Genomic DNA, 26,356 nt, shown 5'->3' with positions numbered 1-26,356 from the left:
TGGTATTGGTACAGAGGCAGACAGGTTGATCAATGGAATAAAACTGAAGACCCAGAAATAATACCGCACAAGTTACACACACTTGATCTTTGACAAAGAAGCCAAAACATATAATGGAAAAAGAAAAGCATCATCAATAAATGGTGCTGGTCTAATCAGCTGTCTTTATGCAGGAAAAAATGAAAATAGTTCCATATTTGTCACCTTGCACAAATCTCAAGTCTATGTGGATCAAGGACCTCAACATAAAACCAGATACACTGAATCTAATAGAAGAGAAAGTGGGAAAGAGCCTTGAACTCATTGGCACAAGGGGAAATTTCTGAAACAGAATTCCAATGGCTTACACTCTAAGATGAAGAATTGATAAATGGGACCTCATGAAACTGGAAAGCCTCTATAATGAAAAGGATATAGTCAATAAGACAAATTGGCAACCTACAGATTGGGAAGAAAATCTTCACTAACCCCACATCTAATAGAGGGCTAATATCCAAAATATATAAGAAAACTCAAGAAGCTAACCACAAAAAAACCAAACAACCCAATCAAAAGATGGGTCATAGAACTAAAGCAAAAATTCACAACAAAGGAATCTCGAATGGCTGAGAAGCACCTAAAGAAATGTTCAAAGTCCTTAGTGATCAGAGAAATGCAAATCAAACTACCCTGAGATTCTACTTTACACATATCAGAATGGCTAAGATCATAACCTTAGGTGACAACACATGTTGGCAAGGATGTGGAGAAAGAGGAACACTCCTCTATTGCTGTTCAGATTGCAAACTGGTATAACCATTCTGGAAATCAATTTGGAGGTTCCTCAGAAAATTGGAACTAGATTTGCCTTAAGACCCAGCAATACTTAGTCTTAGGAATATACCTTAAAGATGCCCTGACTTTGCCACAGGGGCACATTTCCATATGTTCATAGCAGCCTTATTTGTGATAGCCAGAAGCTGGAAACAACCCAGATGTCCCATGACAGAAGAATGGATACAGAAAATGTGGTTCATTTACACAATGGAATACTACTCAGCTATTAAGAATGAAGACATCCTGATTTTTGCAGGAAAATGGATGGAACTAGAAAATATCATCCTGAGTGAGGTAACTCAGACCCAAAAGGACATGCATGATATATACATACTCTTATGTGGATATTAGTCCCCCGTCAAAAAGTAAAGTACTGAATACCCAAGATACAGTCCACAGACCTCATAAAGGTCAAGAATGTGAAGGACCAAAGTGAGGATGCCTCAGTCCCACTTGGGAAGGAGAAGAAAGCAACCACAAGTGGAGGAGGGAGGGATCTGGGAGGGAATGGGGAGGAGTGGGGAGGAGGAGGGGAACATGATCTGGTTGCCTGTATATGAGGTACATTCTTCAAGCCCGGATGCCTCATCTGGCCTCAGTGGGAGGAGAAGTACCTACCCTTGCAGAGACTTGAAGTGCCAGGGTGGGAGGATACCCAGGATCCCCCACTAGCTCAGAGGAGAAGGAGAGGGTAATGGAGGAAGGAATTTGGGATGGGGGAAGTGAGCAAGATGTTATGTGAAAAAGTAAATTAAAAAATGTTTTAAAAGGGAAAAAGGATATCAAAAGAATCATAAGGAAGTACTTTAAAAACCTTACTCCTCCAATTTGGAAAATTTAAATGAATTATATAATTTTTTGACATATGACAATTACCAAAGTTAAATCAATATCAGATTGCCAATTTAAACAGACCTATATTCCCCTAGTGAAGTAGAAGCAATGTTTAAAAGTCTACAAGCCCCAATCCAAGAAAAAAATCTCAAAGTGGAATTCTATGATACTTTTCAAGCCAAATTAATGCCAATACTCCTCAAATTATTCCACAAAGAGAAACAGAAAGAACATTGCCCAATTTGTTCCACGAGCTCACAGTCACTCAGATACACAAACCACATAAAGATCCAACAAAGGAGGCAAATTACAGATCAATTTTCCTGCTGAATTTAGATGAAAATATCTTCAATAAAGTACTTCCAAACTGAACCCAGAAATGCTGGGTACCCTGGAGTTGGCCTAACCTCACTGCCTTGACAGGCATGTGTCATAGGTTCTGTAGGTTAGAGTGCATGGTTCCTGGGGCATGATGTGCCTTCTAGTCCCTGATGCACTCCCCTCAAGGCAGTGAAGTGTTCATGCTGTTCTGTGTTTCTCTGTATATTCCCTTTGCAGTCAAGGAAGCATGGAAACTTGATATGGCAATTGGTCATAGACATTAATCTTGTGTACCCTATATAATTTTCAAACATCATTGTATACTGGAAACTACAATTGAATTGATCCTGGCAATTGCCATCATATTCTATTTCTGATAAATGTATTAAGAGTCTGATTGCTCCAATAAAATTGGCACAGCCTCAGTCCTGCTGAGGCCTCTCCATCTGGTTGAATTTAATTCCTTGTGACCATATCTGGTAACATTGACCTGATCAGTAAATATAGGTACTTATATAGTCATATAACAAAAAGATCATGTACTATGACCAAGTAAGCTTTATCTTAGAAAGATGGTTCAACATATGTAAGTGATAAATAATGCAATCCACATATTAAGAAGCTGGAATTAAAAAATGCACAATTATCTTACTAAATACAGAAAATACCTTTTATAAAATGCAATACCCCTTCATAATAAAAGTATTGGAGAGATTAGGGATACAAGAGCCATACCTCAACATAACAAAGGCAAGCAAACAGTACAAAAACCTACAGTTAACATTGACTTAAATGGATAGAAATTCAATTCAATTTCACTAAAATTAGGAACAAGTTAAGGTATTTATTCTCTCAATTTCTATTCAATATAGTACTTGAAGTCTTAGCTAGAGCAGTAAGACAATTGAAGCAGATCAAGGAGATACAAATTGTAAAGGAAGAATGCAAAGTATCCCTATTTGCAGATGATTGATAGTATACATATTTATTTCCATGTACAAAATTCAACTTCCAAAACCTCAATATAAGGCTAGATACAGTGAACCAATAGGAGATAAAGTAGGGAATAGTCTTGAGCTCTTAGGGACAGGAAAATATTTTCTGAAGAGAACATCAATAGAACAGAGGTCTAAGAACAACCAATAAATGGGACCTCATGAAACTGAAAAGCTGGTTTTTTTTGTTTTTTTTTTTTGTTTTTTTTTATTAACTTGAGTATTTCTTATATACATTTCAAGTGTTATTCCCTTTCCCGGTTTCCGGGCAAACATCCCCCTCCCCCCTCCCCTTCCTTATGGGTGTTCCCCTCCCAACCCTCCCCCCATTGCCGCCCCATAGTCTAGTTCACTGGGGGTTCAGTCTTAGCAGGACCCAGGGCTTCCCCTTCCACTGGTGCTCTTACTAGGATATTCATTGCTACCTATGGGGTCAGAGTCCAGGGTCAGTCCATGTATAGTCTTTAGGTAGTGGCTTAGTCCCTGGAAGCTCTGGTTGCTTGGCATTGTTGTACTTTTGGGGTCTCGAGCCCCTTCAAGCTCTTCCAGTTCTTTCTCTGATTCCTTCAATAGGGGACCTATTCTCAGTTCAGTGGTTTGCTGCTGGCATTCGCCTCTGTATTTGCTGTATTCTGGCTGTGTCTCTCAGGAGCGATCTACATCCGGCTCCTGTCGGTCTGCACTTCTTTGCTTCATCCATCTTGTCTAATTGGGTGGCTGTATATGTATGGGACACATGTGGGGCAGGCTCTGAATGGGTGTTCCTTCAGTCTCTGTTTTAATCTTTGCCTCTCCCTTCCCTGCCAAGGGTATTCTTTTTCCTCATTTAAAGAAGGAGTGAAGCATTCACATTTTGATCATCCGTCTTGAGTTTCGTTTGTTCTAGGGATCTAGGGTAATTCAAGCATTTGGGCTAATAGCCACTTATCAATGAGTGCATACCATGTATGTCTTTCTGTGATTGGGTTAGCTCACTCAGGATGATATTTTCCAGTTCCAACCATTTGCCTACGAATTTCATAAACTCGTTGTTTTTGATAGCTGAGTAATATTCCATTGTGTAGATGTACCACATTTTCTGTATCCATTCCTCTGTTGAAGGGCATCTGGGTTCTTTCCAGCTTCTGGCTATTATAAATAAGGCTGCGATGAACATAGTGGAGCACGTGTCTCTTTTATATGTTGAGGCATCTTTTGGGTATATGCCCAAGAGAGGTATAGCTGGATCCTCAGGCAGTTCAATGTCCAATTTTCTGAGGAACCTCCAGACTGATTTCCAGAATGGTTTTACCAGTCTGCAATCCCACCAACAAACCAACAATGGAGGAGTGTTCCTCTTTCTCCACATCCTCGCCAGCATCTGCTGTCACCTGAGTTTTTGATCTTAGCCATTCTCACTGGTGTGAGGTGAAATCTCAGGGTTGTTTTGATTTGTATTTCCCTTATGACTAAAGATGTTGAACATTTTTTTAGGTGTTTCTCAGCCATTCGGCATTCCTCAGCTGTGAATTCTTTGTTTAGCTCTGAACCCCTTTTTTTAATAGGGTTATTTGTTTCCCTGCGGTCTAACTTCTTGAGTTCTTTGTATATTTTGGATATAAGGCCTCTATCTGTTGTAGGATTGGTAAAGATCTTTTCCCAATCTGTTGGTTGCCGTTTTGTCCTAACCACAGTGTCCTTTGCCTTACAGAAGCTTTGCAGTTTTATGAGATCCCATTTGTCGATTCTTGATCTTAGAGCATAAGCCATTGGTGTTTTGTTCAGGAAATTTTTTCCAGTGCCCATGTGTTCCAGATGCTTCCCTAGTTTTCCTTCTATTAGTTTGAGTGTGTCTGGTTTGATGTGGAGGTCCTTGATCCACTTGGACTTAAGCTTTGTACAGGGTGATAAGGATGGATTGATCTGCATTCTTCTACATGTTGCCCTCCAGTTGAACCAGCACCATTTGCTGAAAATGCTATCTTTTTTCCATTGGATGGTTTTGGCTCCTTTGTCAAAAATCAAGTGACCATAGGTGTGTGGGTTCATTTCTGGGTCTTCAGTTCTATTCCATTGGTCTATCTGTCTGTCTCTGTACCAATACCATGCAGTTTTTATCACTATTGCTCTGTAATACTGCTTGAGTTCAGGGATAGTGATTCCCCCTGAAGTCCTTTTATTGTTGAGGATAGCTTTAGCTATCCTGGGTTTTTTGTTATTCCAGATGAATTTGCAAATTGTTCTGTCTAACTCTTTGAAGAATTGGATTGGTATTTTGATGGGGATTGCATTGAATCTGTAGATTGCTTTTGGTAAAATGGCCATTTTTACTATATTAATCCTGCCAATCCATGAGCATGGGAGATCTTTCCATCTTCTGAGGTCTTCTTCAATTTCTTTCCTCAGTGTCTTGAAGTTCTTATTGTACAGATCTTTTACTTGCTTGGTTAAAGTCACACCGAGGTACTTTATATTATTTGGGTCTATTATGAAGGGTGTCGTTTCCCTAATTTCTTTCTCGGCTTGTTTCTCTTTTGTATAGAGGAAGGCAACTGATTTATTTGAGTTAATTTTATACCCAGCCACTTTGCTGAAGTTGTTTATCAGCTTTAGTAGTTCTCTGGTGGAACTTTTGGGATCACTTAAATATACTATCATGTCATCTGCAAATAGTGATATTTTGACCTCTTCTTTTCCGATCTGTATCCCCTTGATCTCCTTTTGTTGTCTGATTGCTCTGGCTAGAACTTCAGGAACTATATTGAATAAGTAGGGAGAGAGTGGGCAGCCTTGTCTAGTCCCTGATTTTAGTGGGATTGCTTCAAGTTTCTCTCCATTTAGTTTAATGTTAGCAACTGGTTTGCTGTATATGGCTTTTACTATGTTTAGGTATGGGCCTTGAATTCCTATTCTTTCCAGGACTTTTATCATGAAGGGGTGTTGAATTTTGTCAAATGCTTTCTCAGCATCTAATGAAATGATCATGTGGTTTTGTTCTTTTAGTTTGTTTATATAATGGATCACGTTGATGGTTTTCCGTATATTAAACCATCCCTGCATGCCTGGGATGAAGCCTACTTGATCATGGTGGATGATTGTTTTGATGTGCTCTTGAATTCGGTTTGCCAGAATTTTATTGAGTATTTTTGCGTCGATATTCATAAGGGAAATTGGTCTGAAGTTCTCTTTCTTTGTTGTGTCTTTGTGTGGTTTAGGTATAAGAGTAATTGTGGCTTAGTAGAAGGAATTCGGTAGTGCTCCATCTGTTTCAATTTTGTGGAATAGTTTGGATAATATTGGTATGAGGTCTTCGAAAAGCTGTTTTTTTTTTTTGTCTTTTTTTGTTTTTTTTTTTGTTTTGTTTTTTTTTGTTTTTTGTTTTTTTTTTGGAGCTGAGGACTGAACCCTTGCACTTGCTAGGGAAAACCTTTTTACTCCAAAAGACGCCAATCATTAGGACAGATGGTCAGCTACAGAATGGGAAGAGATTTTTACCAATTATATATCTAATAGAGGGCTAATATCTAACATATATAAAGAGCTTTAACAGCTGGACATCAAGAAGACAAAGAACTGAATTAAAAACAGGGTATAGATCTAAATAGAGAATTCTGAAAGGAGGAAATCAAAATGGCTGAGAAACACTTAACAAAATGCTGAGCATCCTTAGCCATTAGGGAAATGCACATCAATAATGTTGAGCTTACATCATATGCCTGTCAGAATTACTAAGATCAATAAAACAAATGATAGCTCATATCCGCAAGGATGTAGAACACGTAGAATAAACACTTATCCACTGTGGTGTCAACAAGAACTAGTACAGCTACTGTGGAAATCAGTGTGGCAGTTTCTCAGGAAATGGGATAGATCTACCTCAAGATCCAGCTATACCACTCTTGGGTATACACCCAAAGGACACTTCATCCTACAACAGAGAAAAGTTGTCATCTATATTCATTGCTGCTCTACTTACAATAGCCAAAAATTGGAAACAACCTAAATGTCCATAAACAGAAGAATGAATGGAGAAAAAAGTGGAATAGTATCAAGACATTAAAAATGTAATTATGGAAGTCATATGTACAGATGAATGGAGCTAGAAAAAAATTATCCTGAGTATGGCAACCCAAATCCAGAAAGACAAATATATATATATATGTATATATATATATATGTATATATATTCACTTATATTTGAATATTAGCTGTTGTCAATAATAATCAAGGTACAATCCATAAAACCACACATAAATAGTAAGGATTGATGGGTACAGCTAGTTGTCTCATAAAATGAAAAGAGAATAGTTACAGATAGATTAGGAAGACTGAAAGAGGAATACCAAGTGGGGATAGGAAGGAAAGCAGGGACAGTCAGCTAAAATTAAGGGGCATTTGAGGGTAGTATGAAAACCTAATAAAGTAAAAGCTTCCTAAAACACAAACATAGCATCAAATCATCAAATAATGGAGAGACAGAGTCCTAACTGGCAATCTCTTCACCAAACAAAGCTTTTAGTAATTAAGTTGTTAGCCAAAGGGGTTCTTGGACATATTAGGCTGTTGCCAAGACTACAAGTTGCCTCCACAAACTGGCAGCAGGGCCACACAGCTGAAAACAACACCTACATAACTCATTAAACACCAAGATGTTTAGCTGATGCCTACATAGAACCTTCACTTTCATGGGCTAGTGTTCTGGATGTCATTAGGTTATTCTGTTCCTTACCAAAGGAGAAACACATAACTACCCAACTACAAACCAGCAATCTACAGTGGCATTCTGCTTGCAAGATATGCTAGTGTGGTGGAGACACAAAGCTTGTGGGAGTAACCAACCATATATAACTTATCTGAAGGCCCAATCCATGAGACGGAGTCCATACCTGATCTTGTTTGAATGTCTAAGAATATGAGACTAAATAGCCTAGGATACTAGAGGAAAGGCAGATACTACCATTCTAAATATATTATTTATATATATATATATATATATATATATATATATATATATATATATATATAGAGAGAGAGAGAGAGAGAGAGAGAGAGATATCACTCAATGACTCCTAATGACACTCTGTTACATTCATAGATCATTGCCTGGCTCTGCCATCATCAGAAAAGTTTCTTCCTGCAGCAGATGGGAACAAATATACCGTCAGACATGATGCTGAGAGTAAAAGACCTCGAAATATGTTATCTCCATCAAATCCCTTCCTCAGGGCCAAGAGAACCTTGTGAAGGCGGAGGTAGAAAGAATATAAGAAGCTGAGGGGATGGAGGACGTCAAGAAAACAAGGCTTTCTAAGCAGAATAGGACTAAGACTAGTCTACATATGAACTCAAGACAGAGACAGCATGCACAGGACCTCATGGGTTGGCACCACATTGGGTCCCAGTGCTTCTGAATACAAACCCAGAAGCTATCTCCAATTGATAACCACTTGCAAAAAAAATTTAATTTTCTCCCATGGAGTTTCACTTGGGAAACAGACTACTCTAAAATTGGAAATAGATCTACCTAAAGATCCAGCTATACCACTCTTGGGAATATACTCAAAAGATGTCCCACCATGCTACAGGGGCAATGCTCTACTTGTTCATAGGGGCCTTATTTGTGATAGCCAGTGGAAACAACTCAGATGTCCCATGACAGAAAACTGGATACAGAAAATGTGGTTCATTTATACAATGGAGTACTATTCAGCTGTTAAGAATGAGGACATCCTGTGTTTTGCAGGCAAATGGATGGAACTAGAAAATATCATCCTGAGTGAGGCAACTCAGACCTGAAAGGAAACGCCCAGTATGTACTCACTAATAAGTGGATATTAGCCAAGCAAAACAAGACAAAAAAGTACTGAATACCCAAGATACAGTCCACAGAACTCAAAAAAGTCAACAAAGCTGAATGTCCCAAGTAAGGATGCCTCAGTTCCACTTGAGAAGGAGAAGAAAGCAACCACAAGCAGGGAGAGAGGGACATGGGAGGGGCAGAGGGAGGGGGAGGGGAGTGGGGGGAACATAATCTGGTATTGGGTGGCGGGGGGACTGAAACCCTGAGGGCCAGTAAAAAGAATGGTAACAGGAACCTCAGGAGCAAGGAGGTTGGGAGGACCCTCAAGAATACACCAGAGACCTGGGACATGAGAGTCTCTCAGAACTCAAAGCGGGAGAGGATCCTAGATGAAATGCCCTACAGTGGGGAGAGGAAACTTATAGAGCCCAACTCCAGCAGAAAGACAGGGGATCAAGTGATGGGGTTGTTATCCCACAGTCAAAACTCTGACCCATAATTCTTCCTGTCTGAAAGAACTTCAGGGACAGAAATGGAGAAGAGCCTGAGGAAAAGGAGGTCCAGTGACAGGCCCAAAGGGGATCCAGCTCAAGGGGAGGCCCCAAGACTTGACATCAGTACTGAGGCTACCGAGCATTCACAAACTTCATGATAGGGCAAACCTATCATGATTGTCTTCTCAAAGACCCAAAAGAGCAGCTGAAAGAATCAAATACAGATATTTGCACCCAACAAATCAGCAGAAGCTGCTGACCCCTGTGGTTGAATTAGGGAAAAGCTGGAGGAAGCTGAAGAGGAGGGCAACCCTGTAGGAGGACCAGCAGTCTCAATTAACTTGGACCCCTGAGATCTCTCAGACACTGGATCACCAACCAGGCAGCATACACCAGCTGAGATGAGGCCACCAACACATATACAGCAGAGGACTCTTGGTCTGGGTTCAATCAGAGATGAATCTAACCTTCAAGAGACTGGAGACCCCAGGAAGTTTATTGTTCCAGTGTGGTGGGTGGGATGGGAACATCCTTGTGGAGACAGGTGGGTGGGGGCGGGGAGGAGGGATGGGATGTGGAACTTTGAAGGGTGGACTGGGAGGGGAATAAAATCTGGAATGTAAAGATAAATATATAGGCTTTTGCTGTGTATGTTTGAATGGTTTTCCTTGTTCTGCTTTGAGCACTAATGTTGGGTACTGTGAGGGGACCTCAAGTAAGTTCCAAGTGAAGACATGAATGCAGTGACTTATCATGATGAGCATGTGAACTTCATTGTGGAAGAGTGGAATCTGATGGATCCTTCCCAGAAGAGTCTGGAGAAAGATGTGATATGGGATAACTAACTGCTATAGGCTACAATTGGGAAGACCACCATATTGAAGAACAATAGCAAAGTTCTAGAAGACATGAAAGGCATGTAAGATATAGTGGAGAGAAACCTTATGAATATAATTAATGTGATAAAGCCTTTGCAAGACCCAGTCATCTCTAATACCATATAAGAATATATACTGGAGACAAACTGTGTGAAAGTAATCAATGTGGCCTTTGCAACATCTGGTTAGGTCCAATATCATAAAAGAACTCATACTGGAGAGAAAACTTATAAATGTAATTAATGTGGTAAAGCCTTTGCAATATCCAATCATCTTCAAAAACATAAAAGAACACATACTGGAGAGAAACTTTATGAATATAATCAATGTGGTAAAGCCTTTGCAGGTCATAGTTCTTTACAGATACACAAAAGAAATCACACTGGAGTGAGCCCTCATTAATGCAACCAGTGTGGTAATACTTCAGCAATTCACAGTCATCTATAATTACATAATAGAATACATCCAAGAGAGTAACTCTATGAATGTCACAGTGATCTCTACATTCATAAAAACACATACTAGAGAAACTGCATGCATGTAATGAAAGAGTTAAAACCCTTCAAGACACAATCATCTCTGAATACACAAAGGCAAATGTGCAGGAGAGAAGCCTTACTAATGTAATTAAACTGATAAAGCCTTTGCATAGCACGGTCATCTCCAAATACATTAATGAGCACATAGTGGAGAGAAGCCCTATGATTGTAATGTATGTGGCAAAGCCTTTGCATATCACTGTCCTATCAAATACTTTACGGAACACACATCTTAGAGAAACCTTATGAATGTCGTGAATGTGAAAAAGCCTACGCATATCACTATAGCCTCCAAAGTCATAACAGAAGACAAGCTAGACAAAAATTGTGTGAATGTACTCAAGTTGGAAAATCCTTTACATGCAAAAGTAGTCTCTGAATACATAACATATGCAAGAGATGAACCTTTTCAGCACAATCAAGTTGGTAAAGCCTTTACATGTCATAATCATATTTCAATGCACGAACTAATTCATAGTAGAAATAAACTGGTGATTTGAATGTGCTTGCCCTAAGAACTGGCACTACTACGATATAACTTGAGGGTGTAGATGGTACCTTTTTGAAGGAAGTGAATTACTATGGTAGTGGTCTTTTGACCTCCGGCCAGTACAAAATAGCCTATAATTATACTTGGCTGAAAGACAGTCTCTTCCTGGCTTCCTTCTCATGAAGATGCAGAACCCTCAGCTCCTTTTCCAGCATTATGCCTGCCTGCATGCTGCCATGCTTCCTGCTATGAAGGTCATGGACTAAACATTAGAAACTGTAAGCCAGGCCCAAACAAATACTTGACATTATGGAAAAATAAGTAAGTATATAAACAAATTAATTAACTAATTAAGGAAAAGAAAACTAAAGGAAAAGGAAAACAGAAGCAATTAATACAGATAAACTGGAAATTAAAAGTTAAAAATAAACAAAAGTAAAACATTAAGACCAAGTAAAAATTTTCATGATGGGGATAAATTTTCTTTAAAGAGAAAGTATAATTATACAAAAATAAAGACTACATGGAGTAATGGTTTTAATAGAAAAATGTTACTTAAACTTTAAAGAGTAATTTCAAAAAATCACTTAAACTCTTGTGCAGAAGAAGGAGGAGGAGAAAGAAGAGGAGGAAGGGGAGGCAAGGAAAGAGGAGGAAGAGAAGAAAGAGGAGGAGGAGGAGGAGGATTCAGTTAGTGAAGCGCCTGTCACCCATGAGTAAGGACCTGAGTCGGATCCCTAGAGCACATATGTTAGAACCTGCCACGATGTCCAGCCTTTTGTATGTCTTCTAGGGGTCTGACTCAGGTCCTCATGCACATAAGTAATGCAAACATGATTACATTAAACCACATAAAACATGGGGCTAAAAGAGATGTCTTTTGTTTATTTTCAAACATAAATTGTCTGGAAAAATAAATAAAAACTAAAATAACATTTAGCTTTTCAGAAGGACAGAAACAATGTGTAAGAACAGAATGGAAGGGAGAATTCAACGTTTATTACTCAAATTCAGGTTCAGGAAGAGAATTTAAAGTTAAGTTGTACAACAATCTGATAAAGTCTATTGAAATTATATGAAATATTGCTAATTACAAAAAGTACGAGCAAAGTAATATCTTATGGAAATTACTTCTGCAATACAACATGGAGAGTGAGCAGTGAGGGGGGTGAAAGGCAGAGCATTTGCTAGAACATTTCATGTTACTCTAGACATGACGCCATGATTGCCGAAATCACCGTGGTGCCAATGAGGATACAAAGAGAAGAGTTTATTAGGCATCTTAAGATAAAATCAACATGGGGCTGGAGAGAGAGTACCGAGGTTCAGAGTAATGTGCTTGCAGAGGAACTAGGTTTGGCTCCCGACATACATGTTCATAATAATTGAAAATATCATTTTCACTTCTAGATCTGATCCCCTTGTCTGGCCTCTGCAAGCCCCTACACATATGTACTACACATATATTCTTGTGGGGTCACATATATAGAAATAAAATTACCTTTAAAAAGCAATAAAATAAAATTTGAAATACTTTATTAAAAGAAAATGTCATACAGGACACAATAGGTTCTAGATAGGCTAGATTCCTATGGAGCAAAGAAAAAGAATCAGCAACTCGTAGAGGGTAGAACAAATTGAAAAAACGCTGCAATTCTAAAAGAATTTCTAAAATCCAGATATATGCTTTAAGAAGCATTATTAAATTTTAACAATTCCATATAAATTAAAAAATAATGTAAATTAAAAGTAATGATATCTTTTACTATTTTGAGAAAAAAAAAGCTTTATATTGCTGACTCCAAAACTCAGGGCCTTGCACATGCTAGGCAAAGAACCTAGCATTTGACTACACCTCAGTCACTTCTGTTATTTGGTAGGAACCAAATGGATCTGCCAACCATCAAAGACACACACACAATAATTAGGTACTAATATTATATACATTGTTATATATTATAGAAAATTTAGAATAGATACTCTGAAATAATTGTAAATAATTTTTGAGACAATATATTATCTGATATTTTTTTAAAAAATAGGCAACTACTCAGAATCCTACCATGTCAAGACATTAATTTGTTTATATGCCTTAAAGACTTACCTCTAGAACTCTTTCCTTATGTTTTTACATGTACATTCAGAGGGCTCACACTTAATCTTGAAGATGATTTATTTTATGCCACATCAGATTTCATTATAATTTGTCAATAAATAAACAATTCATAAAATAGTGGCCCAGGTACAGTCTATAATTTTTGTCTGCACCTAAAGTTTATATCTCTCACAAATAAAGCTATACCAATAGATGACAATTTTTGGCATTTTTTTGTTCTTTTTTTCAGAGCTGGGGAAATTTTTGGCATTTTTAATATATCTGAAAAATGATCTTTCTTTAAGGTATAATTAAAAGTATTATACTCATATCTGGTCTTATTTTTATTTGAACCAAAGATTTATAAAAAACATTCATTTGTATTTATTCTGGAAATAAAGGTACTTATGATTAAGTTTCAGAAATTGAATTATTAATTTTAAAAGACTTATGAAAGTAAATTAATAGTTTACTTCAGTGAATTATCAGAAGCTTGGAAAATACCACTGTGTTTACCTGAAGTGGGAGACTTGCACCGCTCAAGTTCCAAGGGAACTGGACTATCATTCAGCTCTGTTAAGCCTAAAAATGTAAAGGAGAGAGGGTGAGGGTGGGGATGGGGGAAGACAGGGAAGGAGAGAAAAGGAGAAGAGAGTTAAATTTTGCTGACACTTCATAGGTAATTCTTATTTTGTTATTGTGTCAAGCATTTAATAAAGGACCAACCAACCATACTTTATAAATGACCAAATTCCTTAGCAAATGTACCAAGAATAATGGTAAATAGAAAATACTTTTAAAAGATATAATTTTCTCCTCCAAGAGGTTATTGATTTTAGAAAGATCTTTTAAGAGACACTACAGATTTAAATGTTTATGATTGGTTTTAGTATTTTATATATAAGTGGCTCATTCAGTGGCATCAAGTTACAACAAACACTGCATCCACCTCCTCCTTCTATTTCTTACCTTCCACTTTCACTTTCTGAACAAACGCATACATCTGTTTCCATGCACAGAAATATTTAACAGGTATTGTGAATGATGAAAATTATCTCTGTTCCCTTTCTCCCTATCATCTTTTTGTTTATGCTGGAAGACAGGAGTGAGGAGAGAAACAGACACTGGAGGGCCAAGTCATGAGAGACAAGACTCTATCGAGAATGGGGCTGGGGTCATTTGTGAGATAGGGCCATATATGGATACATTCTGACCATATCCTGAGAACTTTCATGAGGCTGCAGAAAAAAGGAATAGACTGTCTTTGGCAGAGGAAATTTTAAGACAGTAAAACATTCAGGATGTGCCTGTTATTCCTGATCCCACTCACACGTCTACAGTGAAAAAGAGCAACAAATAGGGCAGAAAGATATAAACAGTGCAATTTGGAGAGGAAAAGAAGAGTAGGAGGTTAAATATTACAGCAAAGGTACATGCTGAAAATGAGGCTGTCATTGTAAAAGAGTTAGTGTCATTAAAGAAAAGCCAGGAAAAACAGGAAAGGTATTTTGAGAATAAGACCTCATCCAGTAAAGCCTCCAAGTTATGAGAGGAGAGAGTTTGAGGGCCTTCTTGTTCCTGGAAGGCAATATCCTAAAGGTTGTTGTTGTTGTTGTTGTTTTGTTATTTTATTTTTATTTTAGTTTATTTTTTTGGTTTAGCATACAGAAGCTATTGCAACTGTGTTCCAAGGGGATCATACTCCATTATTGTTGGAAGTAGATCATTATAGTTATCCCTAAGATATTGGTCCTGGATATAATATTGAAAGGACGATGGGTCCATCTTTCATGGTTTCATCCACTGAGGCAAGGCAATGTGTAGCAAGGTTGGAGTACATACACGAAGGCCTTTGGGGACCATCGACTGCGGCTGTGAAGAGGAAACCTAAGTTGTGATGAAGACATAAAGATGTTCGATGTGTCAGAGCCAAGGGATACCTGCCAAGGGGAATGCATCCAGGCAGACGTCTCTGGAGAGAGACACATACTGTAGAAGGCACAAATGGAGGGGAGGAGCCACTTAAGCCCTTTGACACTGAAGTTCTGGATACTTGGCATGGAGGTGCAAAACTTTGTGTTTTCCTTGTTGAGTTTCGGTCTTGCTTTGGTCCCATCTGTCTACACTGTATTCCTGTTCCTCCATTTTGGAATGGGAATGTATACTCTGTGTAAGTGTTAAGTTGGAAGAATAAAATCTTTAAATTTTTAAAAAATATTTATTCTACAGGGGTTGCACTTAAGAGACTGCCTTGAGTCTCAGAAGAAACTTTGTGTCTTTAAACACTGGTATGTCTGTTATAGACTATGGGGATTTAAAAAATTGTATCAAATGCATTTACATTATGAGATGACCATGAGCATGTGGGGCCAAGGACAGAATTTTATGGTTGAAATGTGTGCCTTAGGGAAGAACCTTGAGGTTATATAGGCTGGCCACCAATTACTGATTTTTTTCTTTTTTTCTTTTCAAATTCCTGACTGCTAGGTAGCCTCATGCTCCTATTGTCATGCCTTCCCTGACATGATGGGCTGTACCATCTCTTGAACTGTAAGCCCAAACAAACACTTTCTCTCTCAAGTTGCATTTGTTATTCTAACTTTAGCACAGCAACTGAAAGAAACTGATATGGGAACAGAAAAAGCAATCCTCATAAAAGTCACAAGGTGAAAACGTAAAGTCTTATTATGAAAATATCCCTTAACCCCTATGTTCATAATAAGACACTGTAAGTTTGAAGAGTTGGGCACATAAATACCTTTTTGAATAAATAAGATCACAGAAGTAAGTCAATGGTACAGCTTACCAGAAACCGATTTACAATGAGTCATTTATCACTTACAAGCGGAGTACGTTCAAATCTCCAGATAATCCTGTCATTGTACTCACATCACAGTGGACTTAGACACACTTGGGTGGCATAGCCTTTAAAACACCCAGGATGTAGGAGCTCTTTCTCCTTGTCTGATTCCTTTTACAGTGTGTAACTATACTAGTGACACCGTAATACAACTGCAATCCTTTGTGTTTCTAAACATATGAAAGATAGGGTAAAAACATTGAAGGTCTCAGGAATTTTCTTCTCTATCATATTCTTCTCAGGGTTTTGAACATAAGCTTCAAAGCATGTTACTCAGTATATTTCAGATTTCACTGGAAGATTTCAAGACATTTTTAACTTAATAAGATCATCCAACCTTTAAATTTCTTTTTTCTGTCATTATATTGCTATTGATATTTATTGATGTAGGTATTACCATTAACCTGAGAGTATACATCAATTAACTTAAGCGATCTTGAGCACAGTTTTTGCCCCATAGATAAAAAGTGAATACAAGGTAGTTTATAACTAAATAAACAATGAATATTAATTTACAGAAGCACTATGACATTATCTTAGATAGTTCTTGAATTTTTATTCACTTAAACGGGCTTTGTTATTTGACATCCAATTAGAAATAGCAGGTTATAAAAAGGAAAAGACTAATTAAACCAGGAATATTAAAAAAAGTAACTTGAAACAACTGATAAGTAACAGACAGAAAAAAGAACTATAATGATAATGTATGTAGCTGAAAAAATATGCAGATTTTATAAAAATTTGAAAACTTTGTATGACTTTGAATAACTAAAATTACGAATGCCTAATATCCACATGTTCGTTATCAGTAACATTTTGCACCTAACACACTAGGTAATTTACGTAAGCTTTCTCTTTTACATGTAACAAACCATAAGAAAGGTTATATTATTATTTTTATTATACTGATAAAAAGGGGCAGAGGTCATTATATAAATTTCCCAGGCTATATTAGGAGATAGGAGAAATGAGGTTAAGTCATTACAATATCTTAATAGACAAGGAATATGAAGTATATGTCAGATTATCCCTTTAAGAAATTAAAATAAAACTCTGAAAGTTATAAACTTAACTTCAAGGCTGGAAGAGAGTTTGTTCTGTAAAGTGGTTGTTACATAAGCATGAGGAGCTGAGTATGATTCCCCAGAGCCCATGTAAAATATCCACATATGGTGGCACACACTGGTAGTCCCCGAGCTGGAGACACTGACTGACTCAAAAACGAGGTGGTAACACTGAAGAATGGCACTTGAGATTGACCTCTGGCTTCATGACATATGAGCATGCACATCGAGTGTGCACTTACACACACAGGAGCACACACACACAGAGCTAAGCTGCATTTATCTATTTCTGTAGTGCTTACTGGACTTGTTGTTTGTCTAGCTCTTTTACCTATCTTCTTGGTAAAGGGAACTTATGGTAAAATTATTGTCATTTGTCAAGTTACAATAGACCCCAAGCTCATACTGGAGATTTTAGTTATTATTACTTAATAGAATTATTAAAAACTAATTATTTTGAAATTCACATTTTCTGACTACGAGAATACTGTTTTATCTCATAAAAATTTTGGGAAAATAGGAAACTGACTGAGGTGATTTTTTTCCCTTTTATGATTATTTTAATGTAACAGTATGCTTCATGTTGATATTTTGTAGAATTTTATAATGTTTTCCTTTCGTTCACATTTTGATAGTCATTACAATGCTGTCACATAGTTTTCATGTGGCACCTCTATGGCATAATCATGTCCCTCCTGGCACACATGCTGATCTCCTCACCTTCCTGAGAGTTTTTTTTATCTCTCCTTCTTTATCACAAATCTCTTTCTGATTTCATAGTCATGTATCTTTATGACATCTTATTTTTTAGAAATGAGAGTGGAAAATTCCCCTTAATAGCTTATCCAATCCAAGTACTGACCCATTTGTCTACATCTTCTCAAGCCAAATGCTTTGAAAGCAGTGTGACTTAGCCTTGGTTTTTTGAGTTCATCTGCTTAGCTGAACAGTTATTTGGCTTCAACCTGGGTCTCGCTTTTTTTTTTTTGCTACAGTCTAGAAACTATTAGTACTTGGATGTCTTTTTCAGGTTCTCCTCTTCTGGTACTATCTGCCTGGGATCTAACCTTTTAAATATCACTTTAAGTCATATATCTTTTATTTAAAAAGCCACTGTTTTCTTATTTTGTCATTTAAAGAAACTGGCTTTGGCTAATTCTGGTGGGAAATGCAGTCTAGGGTGCTAACTGCAGCTTGTTTCGGCCTGGGAGTCCAAAGCTCTGACCTCTTCCTCATTATCTTGCACAGCTGTGCTTGGTATTTCTTTCTGAGTAGGCTTTTGTCACATAAAACAAAAAAGTCAGGAATATAATTAGCCACTCTTCTCATTTTCTCCTCCACAGCATTGCTACTTTTCAGCCAGTCTACCTATGGATTTATCTACCTGTGTAGGGTATGGTCAACAGGAACTGCAAGTAACAGGTCAGGATGATTCCCTCACCATGGGGCACTCATTGCCTAAGAACGTCATTCAACACAATAGTTATTTTAAAAATTGAATGAGCAGATCTTTTTGTTTATCACAATCTATGCTGGTCTTTCTTTTTTGTCTGAGATATTCCTTCCTTCCTTATTATTTTCCCCTTTTCTTTCCTTTCATGCTGGACTTTTTTTTCAGATATTTAATTTTGCCCTTCCTTGCTTGTTCTCTTACACTTAACCTCTTATTTCTTTATAAATTAGTCTCTTATCTCATTTTCTTAGCATTTTTTTCCTGTTTGTGTTTTGAGGACATTTCCCTAAGCTGAAAAAATATTTTATGTGTATCTTTAGTAAAGGTCTCAATATTCAGTTAAGTATTTGTAAAAGGAGAAATGTAAAAGCACTACATTATCTAAATGCATAACACTATAGAAGAAAAGTTTTAAGGCAATTTTAACTGACTAGTCTATTCCAGTAAATAATAAGGATACCAGATTTGTGAATGTGAAAGCCATCTGTGTGGATAGCTAGTGAAATTCTAGTAAGATTTTGGATAATTCAGACTATCAAAACTTGTTGCCATATCCTAATTAAAACTCAGATTTCTTTTCTGTTGTAGCTAAATTGATTTGTTTTTCCTGCTAAGAAAAGTGCCATGTTTCATAGCACCTAAATGTCAGGGAATGGTATTTATTATGTTTATAAACATATGTCTATTTTAGTCATCATCAGTAAAGAATAGATGATGGCCACAATATAGTTAACTTAAAAAATGAAAAGGGACTAATGACCTCAAAGTTTATTTCCCTAAGCTGAAAAATCTCATTCAGTGAACACTGAAAAACTTGGATCTCAAAGGATCCCTTGTACAATTTTGTGTTGATGCACAAATAAATGTTTCTAACCTACACTTTACCTTAAAGGTATTTTTAAATTTCCATTGACTTTCAGGGCATACAAACAGGTTTTAACTGGCAACATTTCCGACATTCTCAGAAACAGAACACTAGGCACTGACAGAACTGGTGAAATTGTAGCTCACTGGTTTCCCTACAATGATTCTGACTCTGGAAGAAATGAAGCCATCTGCTGTTTGACTACGTGACACATACAAATACCAAATCATCCAGTAGTTAGAGAAGTTCTTTTACAAAATCAACCCAGAAGAGTTCTGCAACTCTCTAAGGGGGTAGAGATATGGCTTATATGGTCTTTTATATATGTGAGAAGAAATCTCAATTATTTAAGTATCTTCAAGATCTTGTCAATGAGTTGAAAAAGTAGAACAATCTAAATTTGAGCATGTATCTGCTGCTCTTTCCAATGTATTTCACTGCTTCCACAAACAGTAATTTATTAAATATAGAGATTTTCTTTCAGTTATAAAATTTCATTATTTTATGATACAAAAAAATTGGAGGCATAAATTTAAAGGCTTATGAGAGGCAGCTTCATAAGCTATTAAACTAGATGATTAGCTAATTAGAAAAGTACACCAAGAAAAGATTCAAATTAAGTTATTTCATCATAATTAAAATTATAAGGTTCAAATATGAATGTGGCATTACTTCAAGGGCAAAACAGAAAGGGTGACAGGAAAAAAACTTTTTTTAGAGATATGAGACATTTATGGAGTACTTTACCTAATTCTTCATTTCATAGATGTGAAAAATAAATTCACATTGTCTCAGTTTTGAATATGCTATTTTATTGATAATAGGTAGTATTGGGGAAGGGAGTAGCTTTTGATTAAAGAATGATGGATTAGGTTTCAATGTGACTAAAACTGTAAGAGGCATAGGGTAGAAAGCACATGGATCTTCTTAGTGCCACATAGATGTGAGTTAGTCTGACATGCTTTAGGATTTTGAGAAATGAATTTAATCTCTTTCAATGTTAATTTTCCCATTTATAGAGGAATATATTAACAAATCCTCATTTCCTTCAAAGAGTTATAATGGCCATTAAATGACAAACACATTTATTGGCACAGTAAGAATAGGATGAATATTCCCACAGAAATGGGATCTCTCTTTATAGATAGGAACAGGACACTCATTTTTAATGGCTAGGGAATACTCCTTGTAAAAGATGCAATATCTTTATTATAGCAATATAGGACTCTAAAAATACATGAGTATCTTAGCTAAAAATTCGACACACATTTTTTATAAAGTTGAAATAAGCGTATTTGAATCATTAAAGAATTAACCTCTTTATAACATACAATGTTTATCATTAAGAGAGGACTTTAAGACATCTGACTTCAGGTTGCAGGGCTATACAGGCCACTGGAGAGACCATTGGTATAGATACAGAATTCCTGCTTAAATCCTATGTTATAAGGACCCAATTTTACTTCTGTTGTTTATGTGTTTCTCTTGTTAAAAAATAATCTAATAATTGTTGACTCTCCATGATAATTGGATAGCTTCCCGCCATGCTGCAACCGTCTCACTCCATCATTATATACTTGCTTAGCTTAGAATTTGTGCTGACTGTAGAGTGCATAAATTCTTATTTGTTGAATTTAAATTTCAAAAGCTTAATTGATGTGGTTTTCAGATTCTTGTCATGTAGAGTACAAGTATAAAATACATAACTATATAAAGGAACTGAAATAACACAGACATATTGTGTACAAGCTTGTATACCATAGGCACTTTGATGAAAGGAATTGGCACTAGAGGGCTTAGATGGTGGTTCAGAAGTTTTATTATAGAAAATGAAACTTGAACAGGGCAAGTTTCTTTATAGAGAGGAAATATAAGTAAATCACAAGGGTAGGAACATACAGTTGGACTAAGCATCATATTGCTATAGAGAAGTAACAGAAAATTATGTTTTAGATGATCCTGAATGAAATCCCTAAAAGCTTAGAGATTATTATTATTATTACTATTATTACTATTACTATTATTATTATTGGTGGAATATAAAAACATTCAGAACCTTTCAAACCTTCCTAATACTTTCTGTATGGCTGGTATTGTGGAATTCTGACAAGCTCAGAGCCAGCATTTATGCTCTATTCTCTACTTATCATAAGAGCATCCCATGTTGATTCTAGGAAACATCAGGTAGCAAAACGTTGAGAAACTGGTAAAACCTGAATGTTGGATTCTTGAATATTTTGGGAAGCAAAACGGTATTCAGATGTACTGGAGACTCTTGACAGAAAGTTGCAAGTTCTTTATGTGCTTGCACAGGATGGATGTGATAAAAATGTTATAGAGTAGGGATCAGTAAACTTAAAAAATATACACAAAGACAAGTTTGTAGCCATATGAGGATTTTCTGATTACTCAATCCTGCCATTAAAATGTGAAATCAACCATTGAAAACATTTGAATGAAGGGGTGTAGCTATGTACCAGAAAAACGTTGAAAATTGAATATAAAAATTTTAAAAATTGAATTCGAAATAATTTCAAGATGTCAAGAAATGCCCTTGTATCTCTTCCTGTTTTATGAGTAGCAGAAACCAAGACCAGTGTCAAAGGTGACACAGTCACCTAGAGCAGGGGCAGTGAGCAGTATCCCCCAAAGGGTCAAAGATAGAAGGCGTAACTTAAAACAGGTCACACTGGACATGCCAGAAAGACTGTAAGGGCTTCATAGGAAGCAGCTTCTTGTCAGGAACACTAACCTTGTAAAAGCCTTATGATTTATTACGGGCTGTGATTCAATTAGTAAGAGATGTCTGGAGAAATTCAGGTTACAACAGTATGCATATTCAAATGTGTGTGTTTATATGTATGTGTGTGCTTTAATACAATGATAATACCATATTGTATCTTTTGGCAAGCAACCTGATTTTATAAAAATATATTAGAACAATATAAACGTTGTTCATGCCAGTAACTATTGGAACTATTTACTCCTAACTCCACCAGTTTTGTTCATCTTAATGACACGCCATCACACTTTATGGACCGATATTTAGAATTCGTTATTTCACCCATCTTTCCATCTGCATTTGCTACAAAGAAAACAATTAGTATTATTCACCTGTTAGTTATGACTTTAATTCCTCCGTGTACCAGAACCTGGTACCTAAAATCAACACTGACATGTGTTTTGAGGTATTCTATTTTAATAAAAAGCACCATAAATTAGGAATACTTAGTTATCCCCAGGAACTATAAAAGAATATTGTTACAGTAATTAGGTTGCAAAATGGTCAAAAGCACAACACTGATAAAATAAGAAAGCGCGGAATTGTTACTGACACAGTATGTCAGGGTCACTATTTCTAAGAGGACCACAGCTCTTCCTTCTTAAAAAGGAAGCACGGTTACTTCGACTAATAGGACATGGTTTGAAATGAACACAAAAACAAAGGCTGGGTGGGCACATGACAATGATTTAGAATATTTAAATCAAAATTTTGAAAATTAAAAAACAAAATGATTAAACATCAGATTGCATTTCCATAACAGAACAAAAATTTGCATGCATGTTGAATGTGTTTTTTTTTTAAAAAACACATTGCAAAGCACTCATGAATGGATTTAGCTTAAGAATTACGACTTAAAAAAAGAAGCAATTCGCCTAACCTTTAGAGAACTTACTCTGATAGGAAGTACGGATCCGTTTCGTTAAATCAGGATAAAAGTTAGACAGCCCACGCATGCAAAAGTTGTCTTTGGAGCATGCCAGAGCAGCAGCAGCAGCAGCAGGCAGAGGAAAGAGAGAAAATAGTCTAAAGTGAAAGGAAGTGGTATCATACCAGAATCTAGAACAGCCAAGGTGAAGAAACTGTAGCAAGATTAGGTAATCAAATTAGAGAGGAGATACTTTAAAAATAAATCCATTAGAAAAGTGACAGATGAATGATGAGAATGCTGTAGCCATTTCACTTAATCAAATTCTCTCACAAAATTCATGGCATATTCTTACATGATTTTACCATTGTGGAATTGCTTGGTTGGTAATACTACATAAAATTACTTTTTTGTTATTGTTAAGATTATGATATTTAATCTTTGAGCAATTAAAAGGACAGCTTAGATACTTTAGTTTTTACTTTATGTTACGGTATAAAGTATATAATCGTTGGTTACCTTATAAGAGAGACCAAGTTTACAACTTTATCAATTTTTCCCTATATCACAACTTTTACCTCTGTATGGATATCAGACAAGTAACTGAGATGCTGGCAGAGATCTACAGCTTTCCTGACCCATCAGCCTTGCAGCAGCACCTCATTACCTGTCCCAGACATTTTCGTATCCTAGACATTCTAAACTTTCAAACTCTACCACCTCAGTTTTGAAAATGAAGGAATAGCTCTTACTCTGGTTTTCTTTCAGAAGCTACTAGTGACAGAGATAAAACCCACAGAGCTTAAATTTCTAGGATGCTGACAGTCCTGAAAGCTGATCTCCCCCACATAGAAACCTGGCAAGCTCAGAGGGACAAATGCTGTTCCCCTCTGCAAAGGGTCTAAAAACGTTAACAAAGAAACTGACTGCCGGTCAAATTTCACCATTTGTCTGAACGAGTAGGAAATTCATTTGATGTTGCAACTTACCTATCTGCTATTTGGAAAATAACAGCTATCATATATTAGAAAGTAATATTTTATGTGTATCTTTAGTAAAGGTCTCAATATTCAGTTAAGTATTTGTAAAAAGAGAAATGTAAAAGCACTACATTATCTAAATGCATAATACTATAGAAGCAAAGTTTTAAGGCAATTTTAACTGACTAGTCTATTCCAGTAAATAATAAGGATACCAGATTTGTGAATGTGAAAGCCATCTGTGTGGATAGCTAGTGAAATTCTAGTAAGATTTTGGATAATTCAGACTATCAAAACTTGTTGCCATATCCTAATTAAAACTCAGATTTCTTTTCTGTTGTAGCTAAATTGATTTGCTTTTCCTGCTAAGAAAAGTGCCATGTTTCATAGCACCTAAATGTCAGGGAATGGTATTTATTATGTTTATAAACATGTCTATTTTAGTCATCATCAGTAAAGAATAGATGATGGCCACAATATAGTTAACTTAAAAAATGAAAAGGGACTAATGACCTCAAAGTGTATTTAAAAGGGGCTAACCATATTAGAGAATAATTAATCTGTGTAGTCCAAGAATTTTAAAGAACTTCCATCCAGAGTCCCAATTATCATACCAGTTTATTATTATTATTATTATTATTATTATTATTATTATTATTATTATTATTAGTTTTGGGTGGTTGTTTGTTTTTTTAGGAATCCAATCTAAGAAACCTAGGATATTTCCTAACTTCAACAGCAAACTGAACTTTAAACACTACTCATGCCTGTTTAAAGACTTTTTGCTGTTTCTTCTCAATTTGCTTATTTGCATGTTGAGTCAGTATTAGCATGCATTTGAATGGCACCACACAAGAAAGACCATCTGGAAAAAAAAAGTGAAACAAATCAAGCTCAGAACCCATCTCCTTTGTTCCTACCTGCAATGAACTGCCTGTTTTTTCGAGGAGACCGGGGCTGTCGCTGGTACAGGTCACTTGATCTATAGAGGTCAATGGTCCCCATGCTTAACAGTACTGTCTTCTGGATGAAATCTACCACAACCAACCCCGTGCAGTTTCCAAATGCAACTCTAGAGGAGGAGAAATACAGCACTAGAATGTATCATACGCATGGTTATTTTAATCTTAAAGTTACATATAAGATTACTGGAAAATAATCTAACATCGGAGACATCAGATAGTGATTCATGTTTTACAGTCAGGAAACAAGCCCACTGCACAATGGAGAGATTGAGTAGAACATATTAAACATGACTGATTACTTCAAAAATTAGAGCTGGCCTGCAGCCATGCTTCATGAGAAGTTTTTCATTTAAGCTGTGATTCGTAGCACAGTATTTAACTTGACTTTATAGTTTTACAGAAGAATCACATAATCCTTTTTCCAGTGCAAAGGGCACGTAGGTCAAGAAATAGAATACTAAATCGACCCAGATGCTTAGCTAAAGATTGAAGTGTCTTTTGCAAATAAGATGCAAACAAAATATGTTTCAAATTAATTGTTTTCTTTTACCCTTTGTCTAATCCTTTCCTTCCTGTGGCTTTAAGTAACAAACAACAAAACAGGGATTTGCTATGTAGTCAGGCCCTCCTTGAACTGTAATTGTCAGAATTTGTCTCTCAGGAGACAAAGTGTACACCAACACACTTGGCATATATCTAGGGTTTGATATCATATAAAAATGCAGCTTGATTTACAAAAAATTCAATTCATCTTTGCTCCTTATATTCTTCTATGTATTAAAAGACAAATAGATTTGGCTAACTTTTTAACTGATTAATGAAAGTAGCTTTCCTAGGTGGGCATTTTGGTCACCTGAAGATTAAGTAAATGTCAGCTGTAGCATGTCCGTAGAATACATTCCCCCAACTCAGCTGTCCTGTCTGGCCTCCGTGAGAGAAGCAGTGCCTAACCCTGCAGAGAATTGATAGGCCAGGGTGTAGGGATACCCGGGAGTGGGGACACTCCACTCTCTCAGAGGAGAAGGAGAGGGAGGGCCAGTGGAGGGGACCAGAAGGGGGTACAGTTATCAGGATATAAAGTGAATAAATAAATTAATTTAAAAAATTATCAAGACTGACTATATTATACCTGGCTATAAATGCTGCCCACAAAATCCTCATGTTGAGTCTAAAAACATCAGTACATTGAAACTCATGGGCTGAAACGCAATTCCATGGAAACAGAATTAAAAGACAACATGGGTAGCCTGCATAAAATTTAAGTTTCAAAAACTTAAA

The 26,356-nt window shown here is 36.5% G+C and overlaps 1 protein-coding gene across 9 annotated transcripts in view; it reads right to left on the bottom strand.

The window, feature by feature from the left end:
- Stxbp5l (syntaxin binding protein 5L) overlaps positions 1-26,356 on the bottom strand; it is a 329,014-nt gene that overhangs the window by 67,526 nt on the left and 235,132 nt on the right. For 7 of the 9 annotated variants that reach the window (XM_063270382.1, XM_063270385.1, XM_063270383.1 and 4 more), the window contains 3 exon segments: positions 25,034-25,185; positions 23,161-23,232; positions 13,758-13,823 (listed from right to left, as the gene is read on the bottom strand). In XM_063270382.1, coding sequence (XP_063126452.1) covers positions 13,758-13,823; positions 23,161-23,232; positions 25,034-25,185 — 290 coding nt within the window. 9 annotated transcript variants of the gene reach the window in all.

This window comes from Rattus norvegicus, chromosome 11 (genome assembly GCF_036323735.1).
Source record: "Rattus norvegicus strain BN/NHsdMcwi chromosome 11, GRCr8, whole genome shotgun sequence".
NCBI classification, from domain to species: Eukaryota; Metazoa; Chordata; class Mammalia; order Rodentia; family Muridae; genus Rattus; species Rattus norvegicus.
This window is presented reverse-complemented; position numbering and strand designations above follow the sequence as displayed.